This window comes from Neophocaena asiaeorientalis, unplaced genomic scaffold (assembly GCF_003031525.2).
Source record: "Neophocaena asiaeorientalis asiaeorientalis breed wild unplaced genomic scaffold, Neophocaena_asiaeorientalis_V1.1 scaffold30, whole genome shotgun sequence".
Lineage (NCBI taxonomy): Eukaryota > Metazoa > Chordata > Mammalia > Artiodactyla > Phocoenidae > Neophocaena > Neophocaena asiaeorientalis.
Window position 1 is genome coordinate 11,751,032 of NW_020174923.1, and position 22,270 is coordinate 11,773,301.

Sequence of the window (22,270 nt, forward strand, 5' to 3'; positions counted from 1 at the left end):
AAAGAACCGGCCTGCCAATGCAGGGTACACGGGTTCGAGCCCTGGTCCGGAAAGATCCCATATGCCGCAGAGCAACTAAGCCTATGTGCCACAACTATTGAGCCTATGCTCTAGAGTCCGTGAGCCACAACTACTAAGCCCATGCACCACAACTACTGAAGCCCGCGCGCCTAGAGCCCATGCTCCGCAACAAGAGAAGCCACCGCAATGAGAATCCCACACACTGCAACGAAGACCCAACGTAGCAACAAATATATATATATATATACATATATATATATATATATATATATATATATATATATACACACATATATAGCACCAACCTGGTGCTAAAGCTGTGGAGACACAGACCGCGGGATCCCACCCCGTCAGGCTACATCTGTGCCCCTCCTCCTCTATAAGCTCTCCTAGTCTCACACCTGAATGCTAACTCTTAACAACCTTACACACACCTCTGGAAACCCAACTTCATGGAAACTTAATCCATTAATAAGATAAACACACACAAAAATCAGTACACATACACACAAATACGCAGACATGGAAAACCACCACCACCAATCTGTCAAAGTCTAAACTGCTTTTGCTTTATCAGATGCATGGAACATAGTTTAATTATGGGGAAAAATGGCCAGCATATGTTCATTAATCATAAAATGAAAATGAGATCTGATTTATGTCAAACTTGCTGAGTTCAAACACAGCTCTAGAAATAAATTCATAAGAACCAACACTTTTCATTAAAGATTCTGCAAGAGGGGGTCATATTTTCTATTTAAATCATCACTTAACATTATATAAATCATTCATCGAGTCATATATAAATTATACATCCATAATTTCCAATTATGGGGCCTTACATAAAAGTTTATGTTTATTAAAGCTCTCAGACCCTAATGGGTGTCAAGCAGATCTCTCTGAGGCGTGCAGGTGACACAAAGCCACCCCTAGCACATCACACCTTCCGGGGATGTCAGAGGCCCATGCCATCTTTTGAGACAACCTTCTCAGGCTGTCCTACATTAAACCGAGTCCATTATCCTAACAGGAATTCCAGAGGCTCCATGTGGCCCTGCTCTTTTTTTATTTTATTTTCCCCAGAAATTAAACTCTCTGGTCCGCAGCACATCTCAGATTATCCACATCTTCCCTACCTTTTCTCTGTTCACAACCCAGAGAGTTGCTAGCAAGAACCTGCCCCTCTGCCCTTCCAGAAAACGGTCCATATACATCTAACCAAACACATCTAAGCCAGCCACATAGGGAGCAGGAGCACCATCAAAGGACAGGTTCCTGGAAACAGTGTCCGTTCTGTCTGTCTGCCTTCCTTTGAGGTTGGAATACTGTCCCTTCCACCTGGGCAAGAGTCCCTGGTCCTTCCGCATGCTCGTTGCTGCAGCAGGTAGGCTGGGCCTGGCTTTCCGTGGCTCTACCAGCTTTGACAGTGGCAGCCCAAGGTATGAGGCCTGCTGAGTGGGTCCTGGGGCCCCAGAAGCGGTAGTTTCTCACTGGAGGAAATACGGTAGGAGGCGGGAATCAAACCCAATCAAACTAAATCACCATTTCCAAAAATATACGCTTGCCCCTACAAGAAACAACCTGCAACAATTCACACATAATTAGCCCGTCTGGAATTCATCTTCAAATCTAATTAAGCTCTAATATGCAGAGACATTTTCCCAGCACCTGTTCGCTTTAATCTTCCCCTCTAGGGATGATTCTTGTTAAATGCCCCCCTCTCTTTTTTGTGTGTCATGCTATTCTCTTTCAAATTTAACTACCCCATTGCATCCTTCTGCTCCCCAAGAAAATAGAGGTGCTGCATCCCCTTCTCTTCCCTGGAGGAAAAGCAGGTACCTTCTATCTCTCCCCCATGCCTTCACTCAAATGTTTTTGCCAACCAAGCCCTAGCCCCACACACCATTTTAAAAGGCGATTACTTTTCATGGGCGTTAGCAAATGTCAGGCAGAGCACACCAGGAGGAAGACACCTTAATTCTTAGTTGGCAGCTGCCAAAGTGTCAGAAATTTTATCTCCACCTGGAGCAAGACACTGGGAGAGTCAGAAATTGAGGTCCCTGGTGCCTCGCTACCTGCTATCGGCCATGTCTGGAAACATCAACAAGAAATCTAGGGATCTCTGTCTTTGTTAGCTCAAAGGCAGGCAGCCTGTGTGCCAGGACAACAGCAAACTCCACTTACTGGGTGGAACCATCTTGCTTTGGAAAAGGAAAATGAAATCCTTAATGTATTGCTTTTCTTCTTACAAAACTGGCAAGAAGGTAACAAGTGAAACTAGCAGTTTCTGAGACTTCGCAGAATAAAGCAAGAAAAAAAGTTCTCAGGACAAAGTTTCTTAAAGAATCCCGTTTAGGACTACCCTGGTGGTGCAGTGGTTAAGAAGCCGCCTGCCAACGCTGGGGACACGGGTTCGAGTCCTGGTCCGAGAACATCCCACATGCCACGGAGTAACTAAGCCCATGCGCCACAACTACAGAGCCTGCTCTCTAGAGCCTGCGTGCCGCAACTACTGAGCCTGTGTGCTGCAACTACTGAAGCCCGCGTGCCTAGAGCCCATGCTCCGCAACAAGAGAAGCCACCGCAATGAGGAGCCCGCACACCGCAACAAAGACCCAATGCAGCCAAATAAAAAAAAAAAAATTTTAATTTAAAAATTAAAAAAAGTAAAAGCACTAAAAGAAAATGTAGGTAAATATACAGCTTTGAGGTAAAGAATTACTTCCTAAGTGTGATGACAAAGGCAGGAATTACAATGAAAAAGGATTAACGTACCTTTGAAATCACAAAATGTTACACCTTACTTTGTATGAAAAGTATAAAGAAAATGATATCCTGGCATGTGTCTGCAATATATGACAAAGGGTTAATGTATAAAGACTTCACATACGAATGTGAAAGTGATGGACCACCTTACAAATACCTCAGGGCACACAGAGGCGATTCATAAAGAAAACACCAACACACACAGGGGACTTGGGACAGAGTGAGTGCAGAGCATGGGGTCCTGAGAGCAGGGCCTAGGCAGGCAAGCAGACTAGCACAGGGCTGGCCTGCGGCACAGTCTGAGCATGTAACTGCAGCCTTCTTGGAGGAACTTTGGGAGACCACACGAAACCCTTGAAATATATGTTATGCTTTGACAAAACAACGCTTGGAATGGTTTGCTTGGAATGTCTCAAGTAACTCAGCACACACATGGAGTGAGCTCCTGGATGAGCCACAAAGCACTTCTGGTAAGTGCCAGATGCTGGGACAAACCCGTGTCGGGCTGAGGACAGGTCAATAAACGATGCCTAGGACAGAGAAGACTCCACAGTCCCCCCAGAGAGCGCTGGTCCCCTCCACAGCTGCGACGCCGCAGCTGCCTGCATGCTCTCTCCTCCCTGCTGCAGCCACCTGTCAACTCTTCCAACTCCTCAGCACTGAGCCCACAACCACCCTTCATGCCAGGAACCCACCCTGCTGCCCCTCCCCACCTGGGCAGCTGCCTAAGAGCAGTGTTCCCTGGGGTCTCCAAGACCCTCTTTGTCCATTGAACAGTATCGGCTTCTCTCCTCTACTTCCAAGGCTTTAATTTGGGGTTTCTGGGCCGATAACCGTGAAAAGGGCCTCTCAACCTCCTTCCGGTCCCACCACGTCAAACTTCAAACATGGGCACCTGAACTTACCCCACCCCCCCCTGCTCTCACCACTACTCATCAAGGTTTACAACTCCAGCACCCACTACTCACCCAAACCAGAGACCCAGTTCCATCCTGTCCTCCCCGGGACCGTGCAAGGCCCATGGAGCTCTTGGCTCCAGGACACCCTCTCCATCCCCAAATGCCACGGGGAGCAGACATATGTCACCTGGACTGTGGCACCAGCCTTCTCACTGGCCACTGGACTCTGTACCCACAAAGAATCTTCCACACCGGGGAGCTCCCTCCCCATGGCCTGGCCTTCAGCTCCTCCAGCCGCACCTCACACTGGACGGTAGGCCCCACCGCACATCTCCCTCCTGCTGCCCCTCCTGGATCGGCCCTGGCATTTGACACTCATGTTGCTGCAAAAGCCTCCTGCCTCCAGAACCCCCTTCACGCCACATCCAGCAAGGTCGTTCCAGAATCACCTTCCATCTTTTTCTTTGGCTTCTCACTGCCCACCACCCCCATCACATGCACACTCCAGCCAGACTGAGCCTGGGCCCCCTAGATGCACCATGCCCTCTGGACGTGTGGCCCCCAGATGGGCTTCCTCCCCACCTGGCTAACTTCCACGCCACACTGGACACCTCAACAGCCACCAACAGACCACCTGGGAAGAGAGGATGATTGTGACTTGCTCATCACTGTAGCCCCGGAGTCTGGCGAGGGACGCCGCACCCTATCCACAGCTGGACTGAGTGCAGAGGCTGCGGTTCCAGAGGCAAGGCCCTGTCAACGTCCACGTGTCCATGCATGCACGCGGGGTGCTGGAAGGACACGTGAAGGTGCGTGTTGGGGTATCTATTTCCTTATTAACCTGTAATGCAGGATTTCCCATAAAAAATATACATTTGATTTCACATTAATAAAATGTTCTTAGTTAATATTTAGAAGGCTTGCACTCCTAATGCACATGAAACCATGCACCTCACTGTTCTGCTGCCCGTCCCCAAGCATCCCCTCGCCGGCTGCCTAGATCCTCGCTCCAAAACCCTCCTCTGTGTGCACCTCTCCCCACCTTTACAGGAGGTGCTCCCCGGCTGTTCTTTCACTGGCTGCACGGGACTTCCTAGGACAGACAGATCAGAGCTGTAGACAAGGGTGGACCCTCAAGCTTTCCACCCCCATCTCCTGTGTGAACGCACATACAAACGTGTATACGTACAGGCATCAACATCTACAAGTGTGCCTTTAAAAAACAAAAAGTTAATTGGGATTTTACTGTATATAGATACATTTGTAATTTTACATCATGAGTTTTATCCCATACCTTCAAGTAATTTTCAAACACACACCTTTAGTGATCACAGAATATCCCACCATATAGATGTATTGTAATTTAATGCCCGTTATTAGACTTTTAGATTGCTTTAAGTCTTTGTTACCACAGATAACACCACGATGAACAGCCTTAGACAAATATGGGTACGTGTCCTGTTTACAAGGTATATTTTAAATCCAACCCCAAAGCCCACAGGAGGACTAAAAGGATTACTTAAATGTTTGCTTTCATACGTCTCTTTGCTCAAACTGATATTTTCCTGAAACGTATGAGAAATGAGTGTCTCAAATCCTACAGGGCTGTAAACAATCCTGGGAAGCCCTTCTAGCTTGCTCTCACTAACAGGCAAGTGAGCGATCTAAGGAAACAGCAGCATGATTAAGGAAATAACGTGTGTTCCACGACAAAAGGGAGCTCTCTTCTTAAGGGCAAGAAACTTACAAGGCGTGGAAATAAAAAGCAAATTTCCAACCTGATAAAGGGTACTACAAAAAAACAAAAAAACCCACAGCAAACTCATAGTTAATGATGAAATCCCGAAAGCACATCCTTTATAATTAAAAACCAGACAAAAGTGCTGATCACTAGACATTGTTCCAGAAGCCCTAGCCAGCACAAGGAGTGAAAATGAAGGGAAGGGAGAAAAAGAACTGTCACTCCTGGATAATACACTCATCTGTGTAGAGAACCCAGAACACACATACAAATTAGAGGAACAAGTAACAGCTGAACTGCCAAATGGTAGTTTTTATAATATGTAGAAACTAAGTACCTAGGAACAATCTAACAAATGACAGACAAGACTTTCAAGGAGAAAAATCCTAACTTTCTGAGAGAGGTCAAAGAACAAGAAACAAAGGGCAGCATCACACACATTGCGGGGGAGTGGGGTGGGGTGGGCCTGACCTATTTGTTTTGTGCAACCTGCAGGCAAGTCTCCATGAAGGAGTGGAGGGTCAGGAACAGTCAGAGCTCGGGAAGAAAAGCAGGGAAGGGCTGTGATGGATCAGGGACGAAGAGTAAAGTTACAGGGACTCGGACAGTGCGACGTTGGTGCTGGCTGAGGAACACCGGCCAGTGGACAGAAGGGAGGACAGAGACACAGCCACGATCACAGAGACGACTGGTAATGGAAAGGCACCACAGATCAACAGAGAAAGAAGAGGGTTTTTCCCAATAAATGGTGTTCAGACGGTATATGACTAAAAAAAACTAAGAAGGAAACTGGGCCCCTATCTCACACCACACATCTGAAATAATCCCAGGTAGAAGAAGAATCCAAAAACATCAACCTTAGAGAAGACAAGATAACAGACTTTCTTTGTGATTCAAAATGCCAACCATAAAGACAAGATTCAGAAAACTGACTGACCACATGGAAACGTAAACTTTCTGCCTCAATGACACCATGGGAGTGGAGAGGCAGAGGTGTCACACCCCTGACTGACAGGGTTAGAAGCAGGGAGAAAAAGATTGAACCACCCAGGGAAGAAGAGGAAACAGACACAATAAGCACGTTACGGGAGACAGGACGAGCCAACAAACAAAGAAAAAGGAGCCTGGCCTCACTTATGATCAGGACGGCACAGTTACAGCTCCAGGACATGCCCCATGGGTGTCTGAGTGGGGAGTGGGACTCGGGCCCAAGGCTGCGGAGCGTGGTGATTCGCCCAGCATTCTGCTCGCAGTGGGCACATGCCGAGGTGACACGATGGCCACATGCAGGCAGGTCTCAGGCCACACCGGGATAAGTGAATGTGGCCCATCTCCAAAGACAAAAGAACACAGTTTTGGGTTTACAGTGTGCAGCAACATATAAAACTCACAACACCTGCTTTAGGAAAACACACAAAGGAGGTAAAACTAGAAGAAAAGCAAGAATGTCACAGTGTACCCCCGAAGGTAGTGCTCCCTCTGGAGGGGGGAGAAAAGGAGACAGAAGCAGAGAGAAGGATCCAGCAGCTTCAGAGGCCACAGGAACGTTCTGGTCCTTAACTCTGGGGTAGAGACTCGGGATTGGTATTTCTGCTTTTTTTATTCCTTAAACATGTTTTATAAATAATCTTTCATATCTACTCAATATTTAATTTTTTTAAATTAATTTATCTTTGGCTGCGTTGGGTCTTCTCTAGTTGCGGCGAGCAGCGGCTACTCTTTGTTGTGGCGCGCAGGCTTCTCACCGCAGTGGCTTCTCTTACTGCGGCGCATGGGCTCTAGGCACGCGGGCTCAGTAGGTGTGGCTCGCAGGCTCTAGAGCGCAGGCTCAGTAGTTGTGGCGCACGGGCTTAGTTGCTCCGCGGCATGTGGGATCTTCCCGGACCAGGGCTCAAACCCTGGTCCCCTGCATTGGCAGGCGGATTCTTAACCACTGTGCCACCAGGGAAGCCCCTATATTTACTTTTTAAAACTCTGACAAGAGAAAGAAATGGCAGCCTGATGACCCTGGAGCAATGTACTCATGCACACTGAGCGCACCGGGGCGGCACAAGCCTCTGTGGCTAAAGGGGAGCGGCTCTCCACAAGGACAACAGGCCCTGTTACGGCCCCCAGACCAGTGAGCTGTGCCAAAAGGCTCAGGACGGCAGCCAGCAGGACCACCAGGTCTCAGAGTCTAAAAATGAGTCAAAACAGATTCTACATTACAAAACAGTGCCATACAAATGCATCTTATAAGATAGAAACTTTTGAGGGAAAGACTGAACCCTCACATTGGTTCCCAGCATGGTGTGACTTGATGTGTGAATGTTTAATAATGGTTTAAAACTAATGATTCTTCAAAGTACCTGATGCCTACACAGGATTTGTGTAAGGGTGAGATCTGTGTTATCAAGCCAGGTAATTGCTATTAAACACCACAGGAGGGAAGAGACAATGGGAGTTCCTAAACAAGGCTCTTTGGAAATATTTTCTTTCAAGAATGATATGGAGAACCCTTTCCTGGGGCTCCTTACTGTCCCCAAATCTGAGGGGTCATCTAAGCAAGGTGTCACAGTCCAGCCTCACTCTGTCCCTCCACTGCCACCACCTGAAAAGAGCAGATACAACAGCGAGGCCTGCCTGCTGCAGAGGAAAGACAGACTGCTCACTACCTACTGGCCTGGGCTTCCTGGCTCAGTGACAGTCCCCGCCCCCGCAGTCCTCGGACCACGCGGCAGCGCTGATTCAGAAGCAGATTGAAGACCTTCATTCCAAAGAGCTGAGGAGGAGACCAGGAGCAGGGACAAGACTCTCAGGCCCTTGTGCCCTTCCTTTGCACATCACCCACTGCCACAGACACCCACAGCATGGACGAGCCAGCTCTAGATGGGGTCTCGGCCCCACTTCTTTTTTTTTTTTTTTTTTTTTTTCGGCCCCACTTCTGATCCCTGAAGAGATGAAGTCTTTGTCACAATCAGGTAGTCTCTGGTCTCCAAATCACCACCAGGATGAGGCCCCGGAGCCCCTCAGCTTCTAGGCGCTCTCCTGGGTGTCTGATGCATCCCGCAGGTAGTAAGCTGTGCCCAAACCACTGAATGCTATTCGGCAATGAAAAGAATGAAGTACTGCAGGCTGCAGGCACGGAGGAACCTTGAGACATTACGGTTAGTGGTGAAAAGTCAGTCACAAAAGACCACACACTGTAGGATTCCATCAGGGAAACCTCAGAGAAAGCAGATCAGCGGTTGCCAGGAGTTGGGAGGATTGGGGAGTAACTGTTAAAGGATGTAGGGCTTCTTTTGGGGGGACAAGAATGTTCTAAAATTAGATTGTGGTGATGGCTACACAACCCTGCGAACATCCTAAGAGCCCCTAAGCCAGGCACATTAAATGAGTGAATTGTGTGGTATGTGAATTGCATCTCAATAAAGCTGTTTAAAAATGCAGACTTAGGGACTTCCCTGGTCCAGTGGCTAAGACTACGTGCTCCCAATGAAGGGGGCCGGGGTTTGATCCCTGGTCAGGGAACTTGATCCCACATGCTGCAACTAAAAGATCCCACATGCGGCAACGAAGATCCCACGTGCGGCAACTAAGACCTGGTGCAGCCAAATAAATAAATAAATATTTTTAAGAAAGAATTTTAAAAAACTAAATAAAATTTTAAAAAATAAATAAAAATGCAGACTTGCTAGAACAATAAAAACAACAAAACAATGACTAGACATGTACACACTGATATAAAAAAACTGCTGAAAGATATCAAATCATTTTAAAGAAATTAGATCATCACTCTTTCTGGGTTTTCACTGCTTGCCTATTTTATTTCCAGGCCCCTTCTGCCAGCAGGTCTTTGTGGCCTAAGTGCAGTGAGATTGTGAGCAGACCTGTCAACCTAGAACTCCTTACACAGTGAAAATATCCTTCAGAAATGGAGAACAACGTACTTCTCAGACACACAAAAGCAGCCGGGAACACAAGAAATATTAAAGGGGTCCTCCAGACAGAGCAGTGCCAGATGGAAACCAAAGTCTGCCCAGGACGGGGAACAGGCAGGGTGCCTGCCTGTGACCAGAGCAACTCCCATGAGGAGGATGGGAGCCGTGTTGCTAATTCCCAAGGAAGCACCCAACTCCGACTTGTTCAAACCAGATCACAGTTTTCAAAAAAATCATTTTTATAGCTTTCACAGGAAACAAAGGTTTAGAAATGGAGAACTGCTCATCTAAGTGGTTAACCTAAACTTGGGTCCCCTCAGGAGAGCCCAACTTCTGCCAAACAGCTCCAACATTCACTCCTGCTGAGGCTCTGTTAGGCACCATTTCTCCTTTTCAGAAACTGAAACAGTCGGTGTTGCAGTGGTTTCACTTGTATTATGTACCCCTAAACCCAGTGCGTGTCACTCCCACTTCTGCTTATAAGCCCTAACACCACAGAAGCCTGCCTGAGTAGCTAACAAAGGCCCTGGAAATGCCAAAGAGTCCCTTATCCACAAGCTAGGCTCTAGACGACCATGGCTGACCAACAGCTCCCATGGCCAGAATGCACCAAAATTAGCAACGTCCAGGACAGGTCAGTATCCACGCTGCTCTCCATCCACTTCTCTCTTTCGGTACCATTGCATTTTTACCTTATAAAACACATCAGGCACGTACTGCTCGCTGCTGGACTCCTTGGCGTAGCCGAGCTCAGGGGCGTCCTTGCAGGGCAGCAGGCACTCATCTCGGACCAGCGCCATGCACTGATTGGACACCTGGTACCCTTCAAAGTGCACCTGGTTATCGGGGCCACCTGCAAGAGAGAGACCTTCAGCGAGAATCCTCCAAAGGACGTTCAAAACAAGTGTCATCCTTTACTTTGGACCACACTCTCATGCGTGTGTCTTGGGTAAGCATCAAAAATGTTTGACAGCAGTTTTACGACAGCCTTGGGCACAAGGCCTTGAGCACAGGGTGTACAGATGCCACTGCAGCTCCTCAAACAGGCCCCGCCAGCGACACGCTCTCTCAGAATCGGGAGGCAAGACTGTTAAACCTTCTCGAACACCCACCCAAAAGCATACTTGGGCTTCTGGTTTTTAGTATCACAGAGATGTGAACAACAGACAGAGCCCTGTGTTCCAGCAAATTCTGTTCTTGAGTGAATGCAGGGAGACGAATGGGAGTGGATGGGAGAACACAGAAACCTTTCCCAGCACAGTGTCAGTATCTGCATAGCATGGAGAGCAGCCCTGACCTCAGACACCTGTGCAGCTGGCACATCAGGGAGGCGTGGACCCCACCACAATGCCTAGGAGGTTGCTCTCCCTGCACCGAGCCCTGCCCTCCATGCCTGCCACTCTAACCTCTCTCAGGCCCTGCTCCAACAGTAGGGCTTACAGTTTGGGACAAGGGTAAAACCCATCCCAAACGGGTCAGGAGGTCAGGCAGTACCGAGCATGCAGCCATCTTCCTCCCCTGCAGAATCAGGGTCACACTCTGACAACTGTAACAGCCATCATTTTTATGGCTTTGGAGAATTTTTAAAAACCTTCAATATCTCTATCTTAGTTTCTTTGACAAAAACAGAATAAGTTACTGATCAGGGAACAGAAATTTTATCTGTCTGGCTTTCAAACATTTACCAGAAAGCAGATCTGATGGCCAAGCAATCAAAAATGTGAAGGACAGGGCAGAGCCAGCCTCCAAGGGACAAACAGGGGCCTGTGTCTGCTCGACTCTGCACACCAGAGGCCAACAGCAGCTGGCTTCCAAATGCTGCGTCACGCTGGGCTCCAAAGGCCAGGTGGACAGTCAAGCCTAGCATTTTCTCTCTGGCCCTCAACTCACACACTCGGGGGAGGTGGCCAGGCCTGGACAGTGACCGCTAACTAAGGTCAAGGCAGCAAACACAGGGCATGTGACCCTCTGGTGCAATCCGGGGAATGAACGTCATAGCACAACGAGTGTGCAGTTCACAAGGAGCAGAGGAGGTCGGGAAGGAATCTGGAGGAGCCGCCCTTGGTGTGTGTACTGTAAACCTGTGCTGGTTTTGAGATAGATGTGGCCTGTGAGAATCAGGGAAAAATGGAAAGCAGTATTTATAAAACAGAAGATTCTTAAAAAAAGCAAACTCAGTCCATATGGGTAGTCTCCAAAGGCAGAGTCACTGACAGGAACCACAAGCTCCCCATTCCATGTGGAAAAGCAAGAAACCAGGTCCTGAGGGGTTCTCTGAACCTTGCTCTGGTACTGTCCCAGAGATGAAGCAGGCCAGGCCAGTTAACTCTCATTCCCTTCCCAAATCAGTCCATCAGGAAGTCCACTGTGTGATGGAAAGGGGCGGTGATAAAGGACAGCTGCTACTGAGTCTGAGACGCAGCCCAGAAAGTAACATGCACAGCTGAGAAATGAGTACGAGTGTGCCCGGTGACCGAGACACAGACACCAGCATCGTGGCAGGGAGTTTAAACTTGGGCTCTGTGATGATTCTCCTTCCACAAGCTCCTTCATGTGCACATGAGCAAACCCCACATGTAACCATCACTCTTTTCCCCTAAAGGTTTCAAGCTAGAGAAGTTCTTAGAAGGGATCCGCAGACACAAGGCCAAATGGTAAGGCCCCCACACCCCAGCCAGTACCTGGGCCTGCAGCATCAGCAGCAGCTGTGGGAAGCTGACAGCAGCCTGACCATGGAAGCACCATGAACCCCGGGACACACCAGCCAGTCTCCCGGGAGACGGCCATACACACACAGGACTGCTCCTTCCTGTCCCATCAGGGTCTTAAGGATGGGACTTCGGCAAGGGCATTTCAAACAGCTCCCCAGGGTACCAACACGTCCCTGGTCAAGAACCACTGATGTGGAGGAAGAGAACAATCTGTCTGGAGTCAGAAGATCTCTGACACTTTGGATAACCACCTTCCATCGCTGCCCCCTGGGAAAGGGAGAGGAATTATGAGTCTGAGCATCTCACAGCATTACCAAGAGGGACAAATCAGCACAGATGTGAAAGGACTCTAACTGCAGATCTTATTATAAGTTAAGTGATTTTCTGCCTTATAGTTCGAAAACCCTAGTAAAGTGCCAATTTCGGAGGCAAAAATTCCAAGGTCAATCTATAATTTCCAAATTCCCACCTGAGTCAATAACTGAAAGTACAGGCAGCCTCCAAGTTGGAAACTATTTATAATTCGAAACATGTACCAGTTATTTGGGCCCACTGAATAATTCCCCACAGAAACAGTAATTAAAGGGGTTAGGTTACCATGGGAGCCCATGGAAGCCTAAAACAGCAGTTCTCAGAAGAAGCAGTTCTGGAAATCTGTGGAGATGATTTTTGGTTGTCTCAACGAAGAGGGGCAGCGGGGGACAGGGGCTGCCAGTTTTAGCAGGCTAGAGTCAAAGGTACCAGACGTCCTGCTGTGTCCAGGGAGTCCCACACAATAAAGAACTGTTCCATATCCCACATGGCCTTGAAATGTCCCCCTAACACTCCTGTAGGCAAAACCCCTATTTGTGATGATCTAGGATTAGAATCAATTGTATTTTATACACAGCCACAGAAACAAACACGCCCAGCTTTAACACACAGCGAATCCTCTAGGAGCATGATACCACATGAGCTGAGGAAGGGCCCTGCTTGGCTCAGAGCTCCGTGGAGAGCTGCTGAGTGTCTGGGAACCACGTCGCTGATGCCTGTGCAGGCCCCGCCCCACAAGGTTGGCAGCTCCGGCTCCTCCCCTGTGCTCTCCTCAGCAGGCACCAGTCCCCAAGCACTGGCCCGCAGAATGCACTGTCTTATTACATGCATGCTCCTTCACTATTATTTCTCCTCAATGTTACAGTCAGCCTACTACTCTGCTTTCTTTTTTAGAATCAGGTGTGTGGGCAGGTATATTATCTATGAATTTCACTTTCTGGATAGTAAAGAGGTGTCACAAATGTTCTAAAGAGAGGGTGTCCAGTCTGATAGGCTTGAGAACCACCAGCCTAAATGCCTGGACCCAGAATCTCAGCCTAAATGAAGGGGGCAGGGGTTTATGTGATGCAGAGAGTAGAAAGAGAATACTTTCCTCCCCTTCATCAAACAGAAAGCTGGCTTGGCAAAATTCTGATTATGTAAAACGTGTCTCTTCTCTGCTCTCCTCCTTGGCTCCTGCTACCCTGAGTGCTCTCATCACAACAGGCCCCCTGCCCCATCTGCCCCCGTGGAAAGACTCTATGCTATGGAATTACTGCTTCCGCAAATCCCGGCCTCTCATGCCCCCAAAGTACATTCATTTCAAAAAGAAGGTGCTGGTCACTCTAAATGGATCTCAAATCAAATGGATCTTAAAAATTCAGACAGTAAAAAAAAAAAAAAAAAAAAAATTCAGACAGTATGATAGATGTTTTCCTTCCCATGGCAGTGGTAACAGGCTCAGCTGGGATTAATAAGGGATCTAGTTACTTACATGCTTGGGCTGTTTGTAAACTGGTATTTTGAACTAGAGGAAGCATGGTTACCATGAACAAACTGGATTATCATCTCTGTGATGGTAGAACCCAAGTCTTCACAGGATAGAGGTTAGTGTTTACTTTAAAAAACTGACCAAAGAGATTGTTTTTATTAGTTGGTTCTCCAAATTGTTTTTATTAGTTGGTTCTTCAAATTCCTACTTCTTTGTTTTTATTAGTTGGTTCTTCAAATTCCTACTTCTTTCAAATCATATGGTCTTATGCCTGGCTTTTCTCTAGGACAGCATCTCAAGTATGTTATGGAAGATTTGGTGGCACTTTTTTACAGGCCACAGTCTTTTATTGTTATATATTCATGATGTACATAACATGTAGTATGATGTGCACATCTCACACACACACACTCATCACTCCCAAAAAAAGCTTTATGGAAATGGTTTCTTAAAATGATACTCCCACTCATAAATAAAAAAGTAACAGAAACAGTAAATCCCTCTTCTCCTGCACAGCTAGACAGAGTCATCCTTGGTTACTGCAAAGGGGCAAAGATAGCCCAGAACTCAGATCCAGAACCAAGTGAACTTGGACTGAGGCCAAGAGAATGGACTAGAGGAGGGCTACACTGAGGCCGCAATTCTAGTAGTTTTGTGTGATGCTGAGTAGTTCAAGATTTTTGCCGCAAACCAAAAAAGAAGAATCTTATGTCTCACAGGCCCATTAAGAAAATCTATTGTAGGGACTTCCCTGGCGGTCCAGTGGTTAAGACTCCACACTTCCACATGCCGTGCGATGCAGCCAAAAAAAAAAGAAGGAAAGAAAGAAAATCTATTGTAGGGACTTCCCTGGCGGTCCAGTGGTTAAGACTCCACACTTCCACATGCCGTGCGATGCAGCCAAAAAAAAAAGAAGGAAAGAAAGAAAATCTATTGTAACTAAGTTAAGAATGCAAAGCTACTGAAAGAGGAACAAAACATATTAACAAGGTAGTAATATTTACAATATAAATGCCCCCATTTATACCTGTAGCCACTGCAGTAACAAACTTGGATCCAAAATGTCCATCTGGAGAGAGTCGACATATGTTGGGATGCTTATTTTGAAAGTCTCCTGCAGTGATACATTCTTCTGAACTCAGGAAATAGGTGTCCTAAGAAAAGAGAACCAGCATACCAAGTTTTATAGCATCATGTCAAAATATGCTTCTATTTCTTCTTTAGAAAATATTAACTAAACTATGACACATCACAAACTACGGTGAAGCAAGTACCTATAATTCCTGACTGTTACCAACTCCTTACAGAAAAACACGTGTAACCAGTAACGCCTTAGAAGCACAGGCAATCCACCTCATGGGCTGACCTCCAAAAAGCAGTGGTTTATAAAGGTAAAGTCTCTCTGATCTCCGAGACAGAATGAACAGACCCAGCCTTAATTTATCAAGAACACTGTGTTGAAAATAACATGGTCTAAAAGCCAGGGTGAGCTGTGCAGAGACACCGGAGAGTGCAGCCCAGAGCTGGTCCATAACAAGCTCTGGCCGAGCGAGCATCCCTGCCCCATCTCACCTTATTTCGACTATATCGAACTGTACCCTTTCGGGTATCTTCCGAGACAAGGTCTGTAAATATCCAGCCAACCTGCATAAAAGAGAAGAATACCTTCTGAGTCTCTCCCTGAAACAGGTGACGAATGTCTTCTAGCTTCTGCCAAGAGAGGAGACTCCTGGAAGCCAGTTCTTTCTTTCTAGGTGAGTCAGCTCCTCAGCTAAGCCACTGTCCACACCAGAGCTCTCAAACTCTACTCGGCTGACACTGGCCGTCCTCCCCCTGGTGCTGCCGGGTGGAGATGAGGGCAAACGAGCACATCTCATTTATTCGTTAGAAAAAGTCTTCTCAGCACCACCTCTGTGCCCTGCACTGTGCTAGGTGCAGGGGACCCCCGGGTGCATAAAATTAACAGAACATCAGTGAAAAGGGAATTTACACTCCAGAGAGGAAGACAGATAACAAGCAAGCAAATAAAGACAATGCCACTTCAGATACTAGGGCTTTCTCCGTAAGACAGGAAAACATACTCCCCAGAGAATGCATGTAAAATAAAAAAGAATGATAGAACAGAGACTTTGCGCAGCTGCTCCTCTAAGCTCCGGTGTGGGGTTAAGGGAAGCATCTGAGGGTACAGGGATCTGAAACGCCAGTCCCAGGGCTTGGGGCTGGGTCGGCCTCCCTGGCACGTCCTGCTACAGCAACAGTGCCTGTCTGTGTGCTCTGTGATCCCTGGCCTTCCTGTGCCCATGAACCTCACAGCTGATTACCATTCCTGAACCAGAACCTGGCTGGGAGGTCTAAGAGCAGAGCTGGAATCCAGGCACACACCCACTTCTGTCCTTCGGAGAAGTGATCTGGTGCTTGTGACCCTCTCTAGCACAACCCTGACATGAAACTCTTCAATTCCATCTCCTGCAGACATGACCAGGCAAATCTGGAGACTTTCAATTTTCTTTAAAAATGCCCAAATGAACAAAACCCCCGAGGAGGATGGCAATGGAGAAAATGAGACTTAAAGGATAAATGTAACTCAGCAGTAAATAAAGCAGAACCAAAATCAAGCTGAGATAAATTAGGGCTAAGGAACCAGTGTTTGGAGAAAGGCATTTAAGTAACTTCAAGATCTTCTAATTATGATTATCGTGACCAAACATTTATAACAAACATAGGCAAAAAAAATCAGAGACACTGATTTCTCTTTTGAACAAGAGAAAATTCCAGAATTTAAACCAAAATATGCCCCTAAATCATGATGCTCACTCCTTGTTAGAAACAACATGACTTTTTTGTTCTTAAAACGATACGGTGACTTTGTTCTGCAGCACTCCTGGGTTATAAGGCACATTTCCAGTCTTCCCTGTTTATCTGTAGGGAGTTTATTTCTCATTGTCTAAATTGATTAGGAAATAAAGGATAAAACTTACATAGCTATTAAGAGTGAATTCCTAAGATGTGTTCAAATTCACAGTTCAACATTTATCTATAAAACGCCATCTTTATAGTTCCTAGGAACTTAACCAAAGATGTGAGATAAACTAGATCATCAGACTCAAAAAGAAAATTCTTCTCTGTCTTCTAACTGCCCAGGAAAACTAAGAAGGCTTACACGCTCAGATGCCTCAATTATAAACAGGAGGTTCAGTGAGGACTGAAGAGGGACCACGAGAAACTCCAAGTGTGGGGGACAGAAAACGATGAGCGCAAACAGACACGTGAAGGGAGAGCTCACACCTAGGAGGATGTGCCTTAAGAGCCTGGCGTCAAGGTCCCCTCCAGCAGGAAGTAGGGGTCTTGCTCCTGCTGCTTCTTTCCTCCCCCACTTTGAGGCAATCCTTAAGAAGTATGTCTGGCGGATTTAAATATAACAGTCCCTGCACTGGGATCCTCTTTTGGGCACCCAATAAACACAAGCGAGGTTTCAAAACGTGCCAGGCCTGCACCTGACCTTGTGCAGTTGGGAGTTCAGTCCCAGACCAGGCCTGGCCATACCATCCACCTAGATGTCCCCAACACAGAGCCGGGGCGCCCCCCCTCAAGGCCAAGAGAATACTTCAGTACCTTCCTCAGGCCAAGTTTGGCGGCAATTTCATCAACCACCTCAGCCTTTGGGTCTTCAAGAAGCTCCAAGCTATTCTGTGTACCAATCTGTGGGGGTATTAAAGAGAGATGTATTTAGAGGAGGGCTTCAGAAAAGCAGCACAGCAGCTCTGTTCCATTTCTGGCTCAGGTGTCGCAAAGGAGCACCGGTCTCCCCCTTGCCAAAAAGGAGAGTTAAGGCAGCGGGAAAAGCTCAACCAGATAACACAGGCCAAGCCCTCCAGGCTCTTCCTGTCTAGGGCTGTGCTTTGCTTTTAATCAAGGTTTAGAGAACATGAAGAGGCTGTATTCAGGCTGGCTCATGTCAGCAGCTCCACATGAAACGTGGTTGTTTAGGACTAGGGAAGGCTCTCTACACCTTAAGGTTCCTTCATTGGGGATAGAAGTTAGTTTCAAAACTCCCTTGGATAAATAGTTTTCACTCCAAATAGGCTTGGCTAGATTAGGTAAGATTAGAGCTGTAAGGTAACGTTCGTTCCCAAAAAACAGCCTTGGGAAATTCGTATGCAGCTCCTGCAGGGACAGTACTTAGCTTCACAGGCATGGCAGAGTGAGAGAGTACAACAGATACACACACCCTAAGCCAAGGATAGGGCACCTGAAATCGGTAACCTGCTGACCGGTGGGCAGAGCCCTCAGCTTGGGGCAGTGGCGGGGGGCTTGGGCTGGCTCACACGCAACCTACACCAGCCACAGGATCCCACTTCCTGCAGTGGACAAAGCCTGCTGACATCTTTAATCTGCACTGAAATGCAGCTCATAAAGCTCAGCATCATACTGAGCAGAAGACCCGGCTACAGACTATGAAAGTGAAGGAAATTCCAAATTGAGTTATACTAATTGGGTATATCCTTGTAAATTAGTCAAATCCTGGCAAAACAACAAAAGAACTTTATGTTGCTGGGTATGACCCATATGGAGATCATTAATACCTCCAGAGCACAGGTCAAAGCACAAACTCAGAACAAACCTAAGGATTTTGTTTCATGACATGTGGCAGCATGAGCTTCAACTTCTAATGAGCTGGAGGTTATTAGAGGTCAAGTGTTTCAACCTCCAAGATCCCCAATTTCAGAGCTCTGATGATGTTGTTAGTAGTCTGGACACCAGAGGCTTCTGTTCCGATTTTTGTTCAATCATACTCTTAACAGAACTGCTGAAATGCTTCATGAAAGGACCCTCCTCAAAACTGAATTGGAATGTCTTGTGCTTCCAAAAGCAGCTCCCGCTGACAGAGCACACTCAGTGCCCAAAGAGTCAGACAAGCAGGGTCTCTGGGTGAGCATCTACTGCCATCTCACGTCTCCCTGGAAGTGAACCATCATAAAACGCCTGGTCAAACATTTCATCTGTAGCTCTCAGTAAATAATGAGAATATCCAAGGGAGTAGACGACACACAATCTGTATAAATACAGCCAGGGAAGAAACGGCATCTGTGCAGGAGCCACACACCTGCACACCAGCCAGTGGCCACAAGGCCTGCAGTTTCAGACCCTGGTTTATTTAAAAAGTAGACCAGTCACGGTGAGATCTCCAGAACATGGCACAGGTGACACAGCTGTATATGGCGTGGTGCCCACCCAGAGACAAAGGAGGGGATAGTGTGAAATATCTGTGTATCTGCTTATACTAAAAAAAAATCAAACTTTAGAGATCTAAGCCAAAAACTGCTTAAAGTGGGGGCTACCTGTAGGAGAGGGAGGAAATTAGATGAAGGGGAAGATGTTGTTTGTAGACCTCACTTTGCAAATGTGCAATTTTTTTTTACTTTTCCAACATTTTTTTAAATAAAAAATTTCATACATACAGCAAAGGTTAAAGAATTTACAGTGAACACCGATATCCCACCACCAAATTCAGCCACTAACATTCACTATGTTCCATTCACCCCTCTGGCCATGCCTCAGCGCACCATGTTTTTGTGTTTTTACATCACAGTCACCTGCAGGCACAAGACCCTCCCCCAACTACCTCAGCACATCATGAACCAGGATGCAATACGGTTCCAGTCTTCACTTTTGTAGTAAACTTATATACAATAAGACAAAATAAATATTTTATATAATATATACTATACAACCACATAAACATTTTATCTAATTATACAAATTAAAAAATATATATGGGCTTCCCTGGTGGTGCAGTGGTTAAGAATCCGCCTGCCAATGCAGGGGACACGGGTTTGAGCCCTGGTCCAGGAAGATCCCACATGCCACAGAGCAACTAAACCCGTGAGCCACAACTCCTTAGCCTGTGCTCTAGAGCCCACGAGCCACAACTACTGAGCCCACGCACCACAACTACCAAAGCCCGCGCACCTAGAGCCCGTGCTCCGCAACAAGAGAAGCCACCGCAATGAGAAGCCTGCGCATTGCAACGAAGAGCAGCCCCCGCTCACCGCAACTAGAGAAAGCCCACGCACAGCAACAAAGACCCAACGCAGCCATAAATAAATAAATCTATTTAATAAATAAATAAATAATAAAATATATATACGTAAAACCAATCCCTAAATACTGAAAATAAAGCAAATGAATGTAAACGTGTAACTCGTTGGTGACGTAATCATACAGGGAAGATCTTCCAAGTGACTTTAAGACACAGGAACCAACTGCTGGTCCCTAGTGCGATATACCCTAGGGGCCCTCCCCTCCCACCAAAACAATCTTGAACTGTTTTCAGTCCTACGCTGGTGGTAATTTTGATATTGTTATTAAGACAGTTACATGTGTGGCATAAGATAAAGAACTTGAGTAATTTTGTGACTCTAATTCCATAAATCCTGGGACAGCTGATTGTAGGCATGGGCAGAGGAGATACAGAAGCAGAAGAGAGAGGGCAACTGTATGACACTTTTGGGGGAACTGACAAAAGTTGAATAAGATGGCAGATTAGATAAAAATATTGTATTGAAGTTCAATTTACTTAAGTTGCTCAATGTACTTGTTATATGAGAACGTGTCCTTATTCTTTGGAAATATACACTGAAATATTTAGGGGCCATGATCTTACTCTCCAATAATTCAGAAAATAAATACTGTGTGTGTGTGTGTGTATAGAGAGAGAGAGATAGACTGGGCAAATGATACGGTAAGAGAAGCAGCATGCAACCTGAAAGGGCTCCCATACAGCCTTCAAAACAAAGCAATACAGAGACCCGTAGACTGCAAATCCTGTTCACATCTACCTGAGGAGGTTCATAAATCGCAGCCACTTCAGCCCTGATACCAAGAGGAATGTCTTTGTGCTCCGTGTACCGTCCATACAAGTACCCGAAGTGCTGGTTCCCTGTCTTCCTCCAGAAGTCAAGGAAGCGGTCAGCAACTGTATGATTCTCAAACATGATGTTGTCCACATGTCTGTATTTCTGTAGAGTTAACAACAATGGGCTAAATTAAAACACTGCATCAAAAATAAATAATTTACTATTTTATCACAAACTGTTCACAAGTATCTTTTACCAGAATAACTGCACACAGTTTTCCCTGATTCTTTTTTCGCTCCTTCCTGAGCCCAGCCCCCTTCTTAACCTGGCCTGGACAGATGCCCTGAGCTGGTCCCAGGGCAGTTCTGTTCAACTACCAACTTCCAGAGCCGCAGTTTCTTAAAAGGTAAAGTCACAACCACTGAGCATTTTAAACAGTCGCCAAGAAAATTCTGCCTCCACACAAGCCAACAAAACAGAAAACTGAAGGCTCCCCTCTATGCTCGAAAGAGCTAGAGATCTTACAAATAATGTCCTCAGTGTATGATTTCCATAAAAGGGTCAATCAATCAGCCCCAAAATACCCGAGACTCTGCCCCATGTAACTCATACTGCTACCAGCAGCTCCTTTCCAAGGAGGGGCTTTTCCAGACATTTTCACTCCTTAGCCATGAACACAAATCTACTGCTTTCTGCATCTAGATGGATACAGCGAACATCTCACCTGTCTATTCAGCGTGATGGCACTTGGCTGGCACTTAGTACAGATGCCATTAGGCCACGGAAGGTGTCCTTCACACCCTGATTTAATCTTGCAACTGATGTTCTCCAGGGCAACAAACTTCCCCCTGAAAAAGAAAAGGCAACTTAATTAATTAAACATTACAATGCTGAAAAGTGTAGCAGGAGGCTGGAAATAAAATGTCACGTATCTTACACTTCCTGAAGGGAGTTCTCAGGAGCTAAGCACGTGGTATCCACAGCAGGGAAAATGTGCTAAAACTTATTCTAATGGTGTTGTAGCTTCTGTCCTGTACACTAGACTGTACAAGAATACAAAACTATTTTCCAATAAAAGCAGTTTTAATTTTCACTACCACTGACATCTATGAAGATTTTTTTTTTCCTTTTTCTTTAAATTGTAGTTGCTTTACAACGTTGTGTTAGTTTCTGCTGTACAATGAAGTGAATGTACATATATATATATATGTATATATGTATACACATATATACTACATATATATGTATATGTATACCTATATCCCCTCCCTCTTGGACCTCCCTCCCACACCCCCATTCCACCCATCTAGGTCGTCACAGAGAACTGAGCTGCGCTCCCTGTGCTATACGGCAGGTTCCCACTAGCTATCTATTTTATGTCAAAACTAATCTCCCAATTTGTCCCACACTCCCCGTCCCCCTGTGTCCACATGTCTGTTCTCTACGTCTGCGTCTCTATTCCTGCCCTGCAAATAGGTTCATGTGTGCCATTTTTCTAGATTCCACATATATGTGTTAATATATGATATTTATTTTTCTCTTTCTGGCTTACTTCACTCTGTATGACACTCT

At 46.3% G+C, this 22,270-nt stretch overlaps 1 protein-coding gene and 1 long non-coding RNA gene across 5 annotated transcripts in view; one reads left to right on the plus strand and one right to left on the minus strand.

The window, feature by feature from the left end:
- LOC112410115 (uncharacterized) overlaps positions 1–10,015 on the plus strand; it is a 24,742-nt gene extending 14,727 nt beyond the window's left edge. The window contains exon 3 of the long non-coding RNA XR_003005335.1: positions 9,242–10,015. This is a non-coding gene — a long non-coding RNA (uncharacterized LOC112410115). The remainder of the gene's footprint in view (positions 1–9,241) is intronic.
- Positions 1–22,270, minus strand: part of NPLOC4 (NPL4 homolog, ubiquitin recognition factor) — a 54,365-nt gene that overhangs the window by 11,702 nt on the left and 20,393 nt on the right. For 3 of the 4 annotated variants that reach the window (XM_024760514.1, XM_024760512.1, XM_024760511.1), the window contains exons 7-12: positions 21,423–21,546; positions 20,681–20,860; positions 17,454–17,540; positions 15,414–15,485; positions 14,869–14,995; positions 10,040–10,200 (exon numbers count right to left, since the gene is read on the minus strand). In XM_024760514.1, the coding sequence (XP_024616282.1) occupies positions 10,040–10,200; positions 14,869–14,995; positions 15,414–15,485; positions 17,454–17,540; positions 20,681–20,860; positions 21,423–21,546 (751 nt within the window). The remainder of the gene's footprint in view (positions 1–10,039; positions 10,201–14,868; positions 14,996–15,413; positions 15,486–17,453; positions 17,541–20,680; positions 20,861–21,422; positions 21,547–22,270) is intronic. The other variant, XM_024760513.1, reaches the window with a different exon arrangement.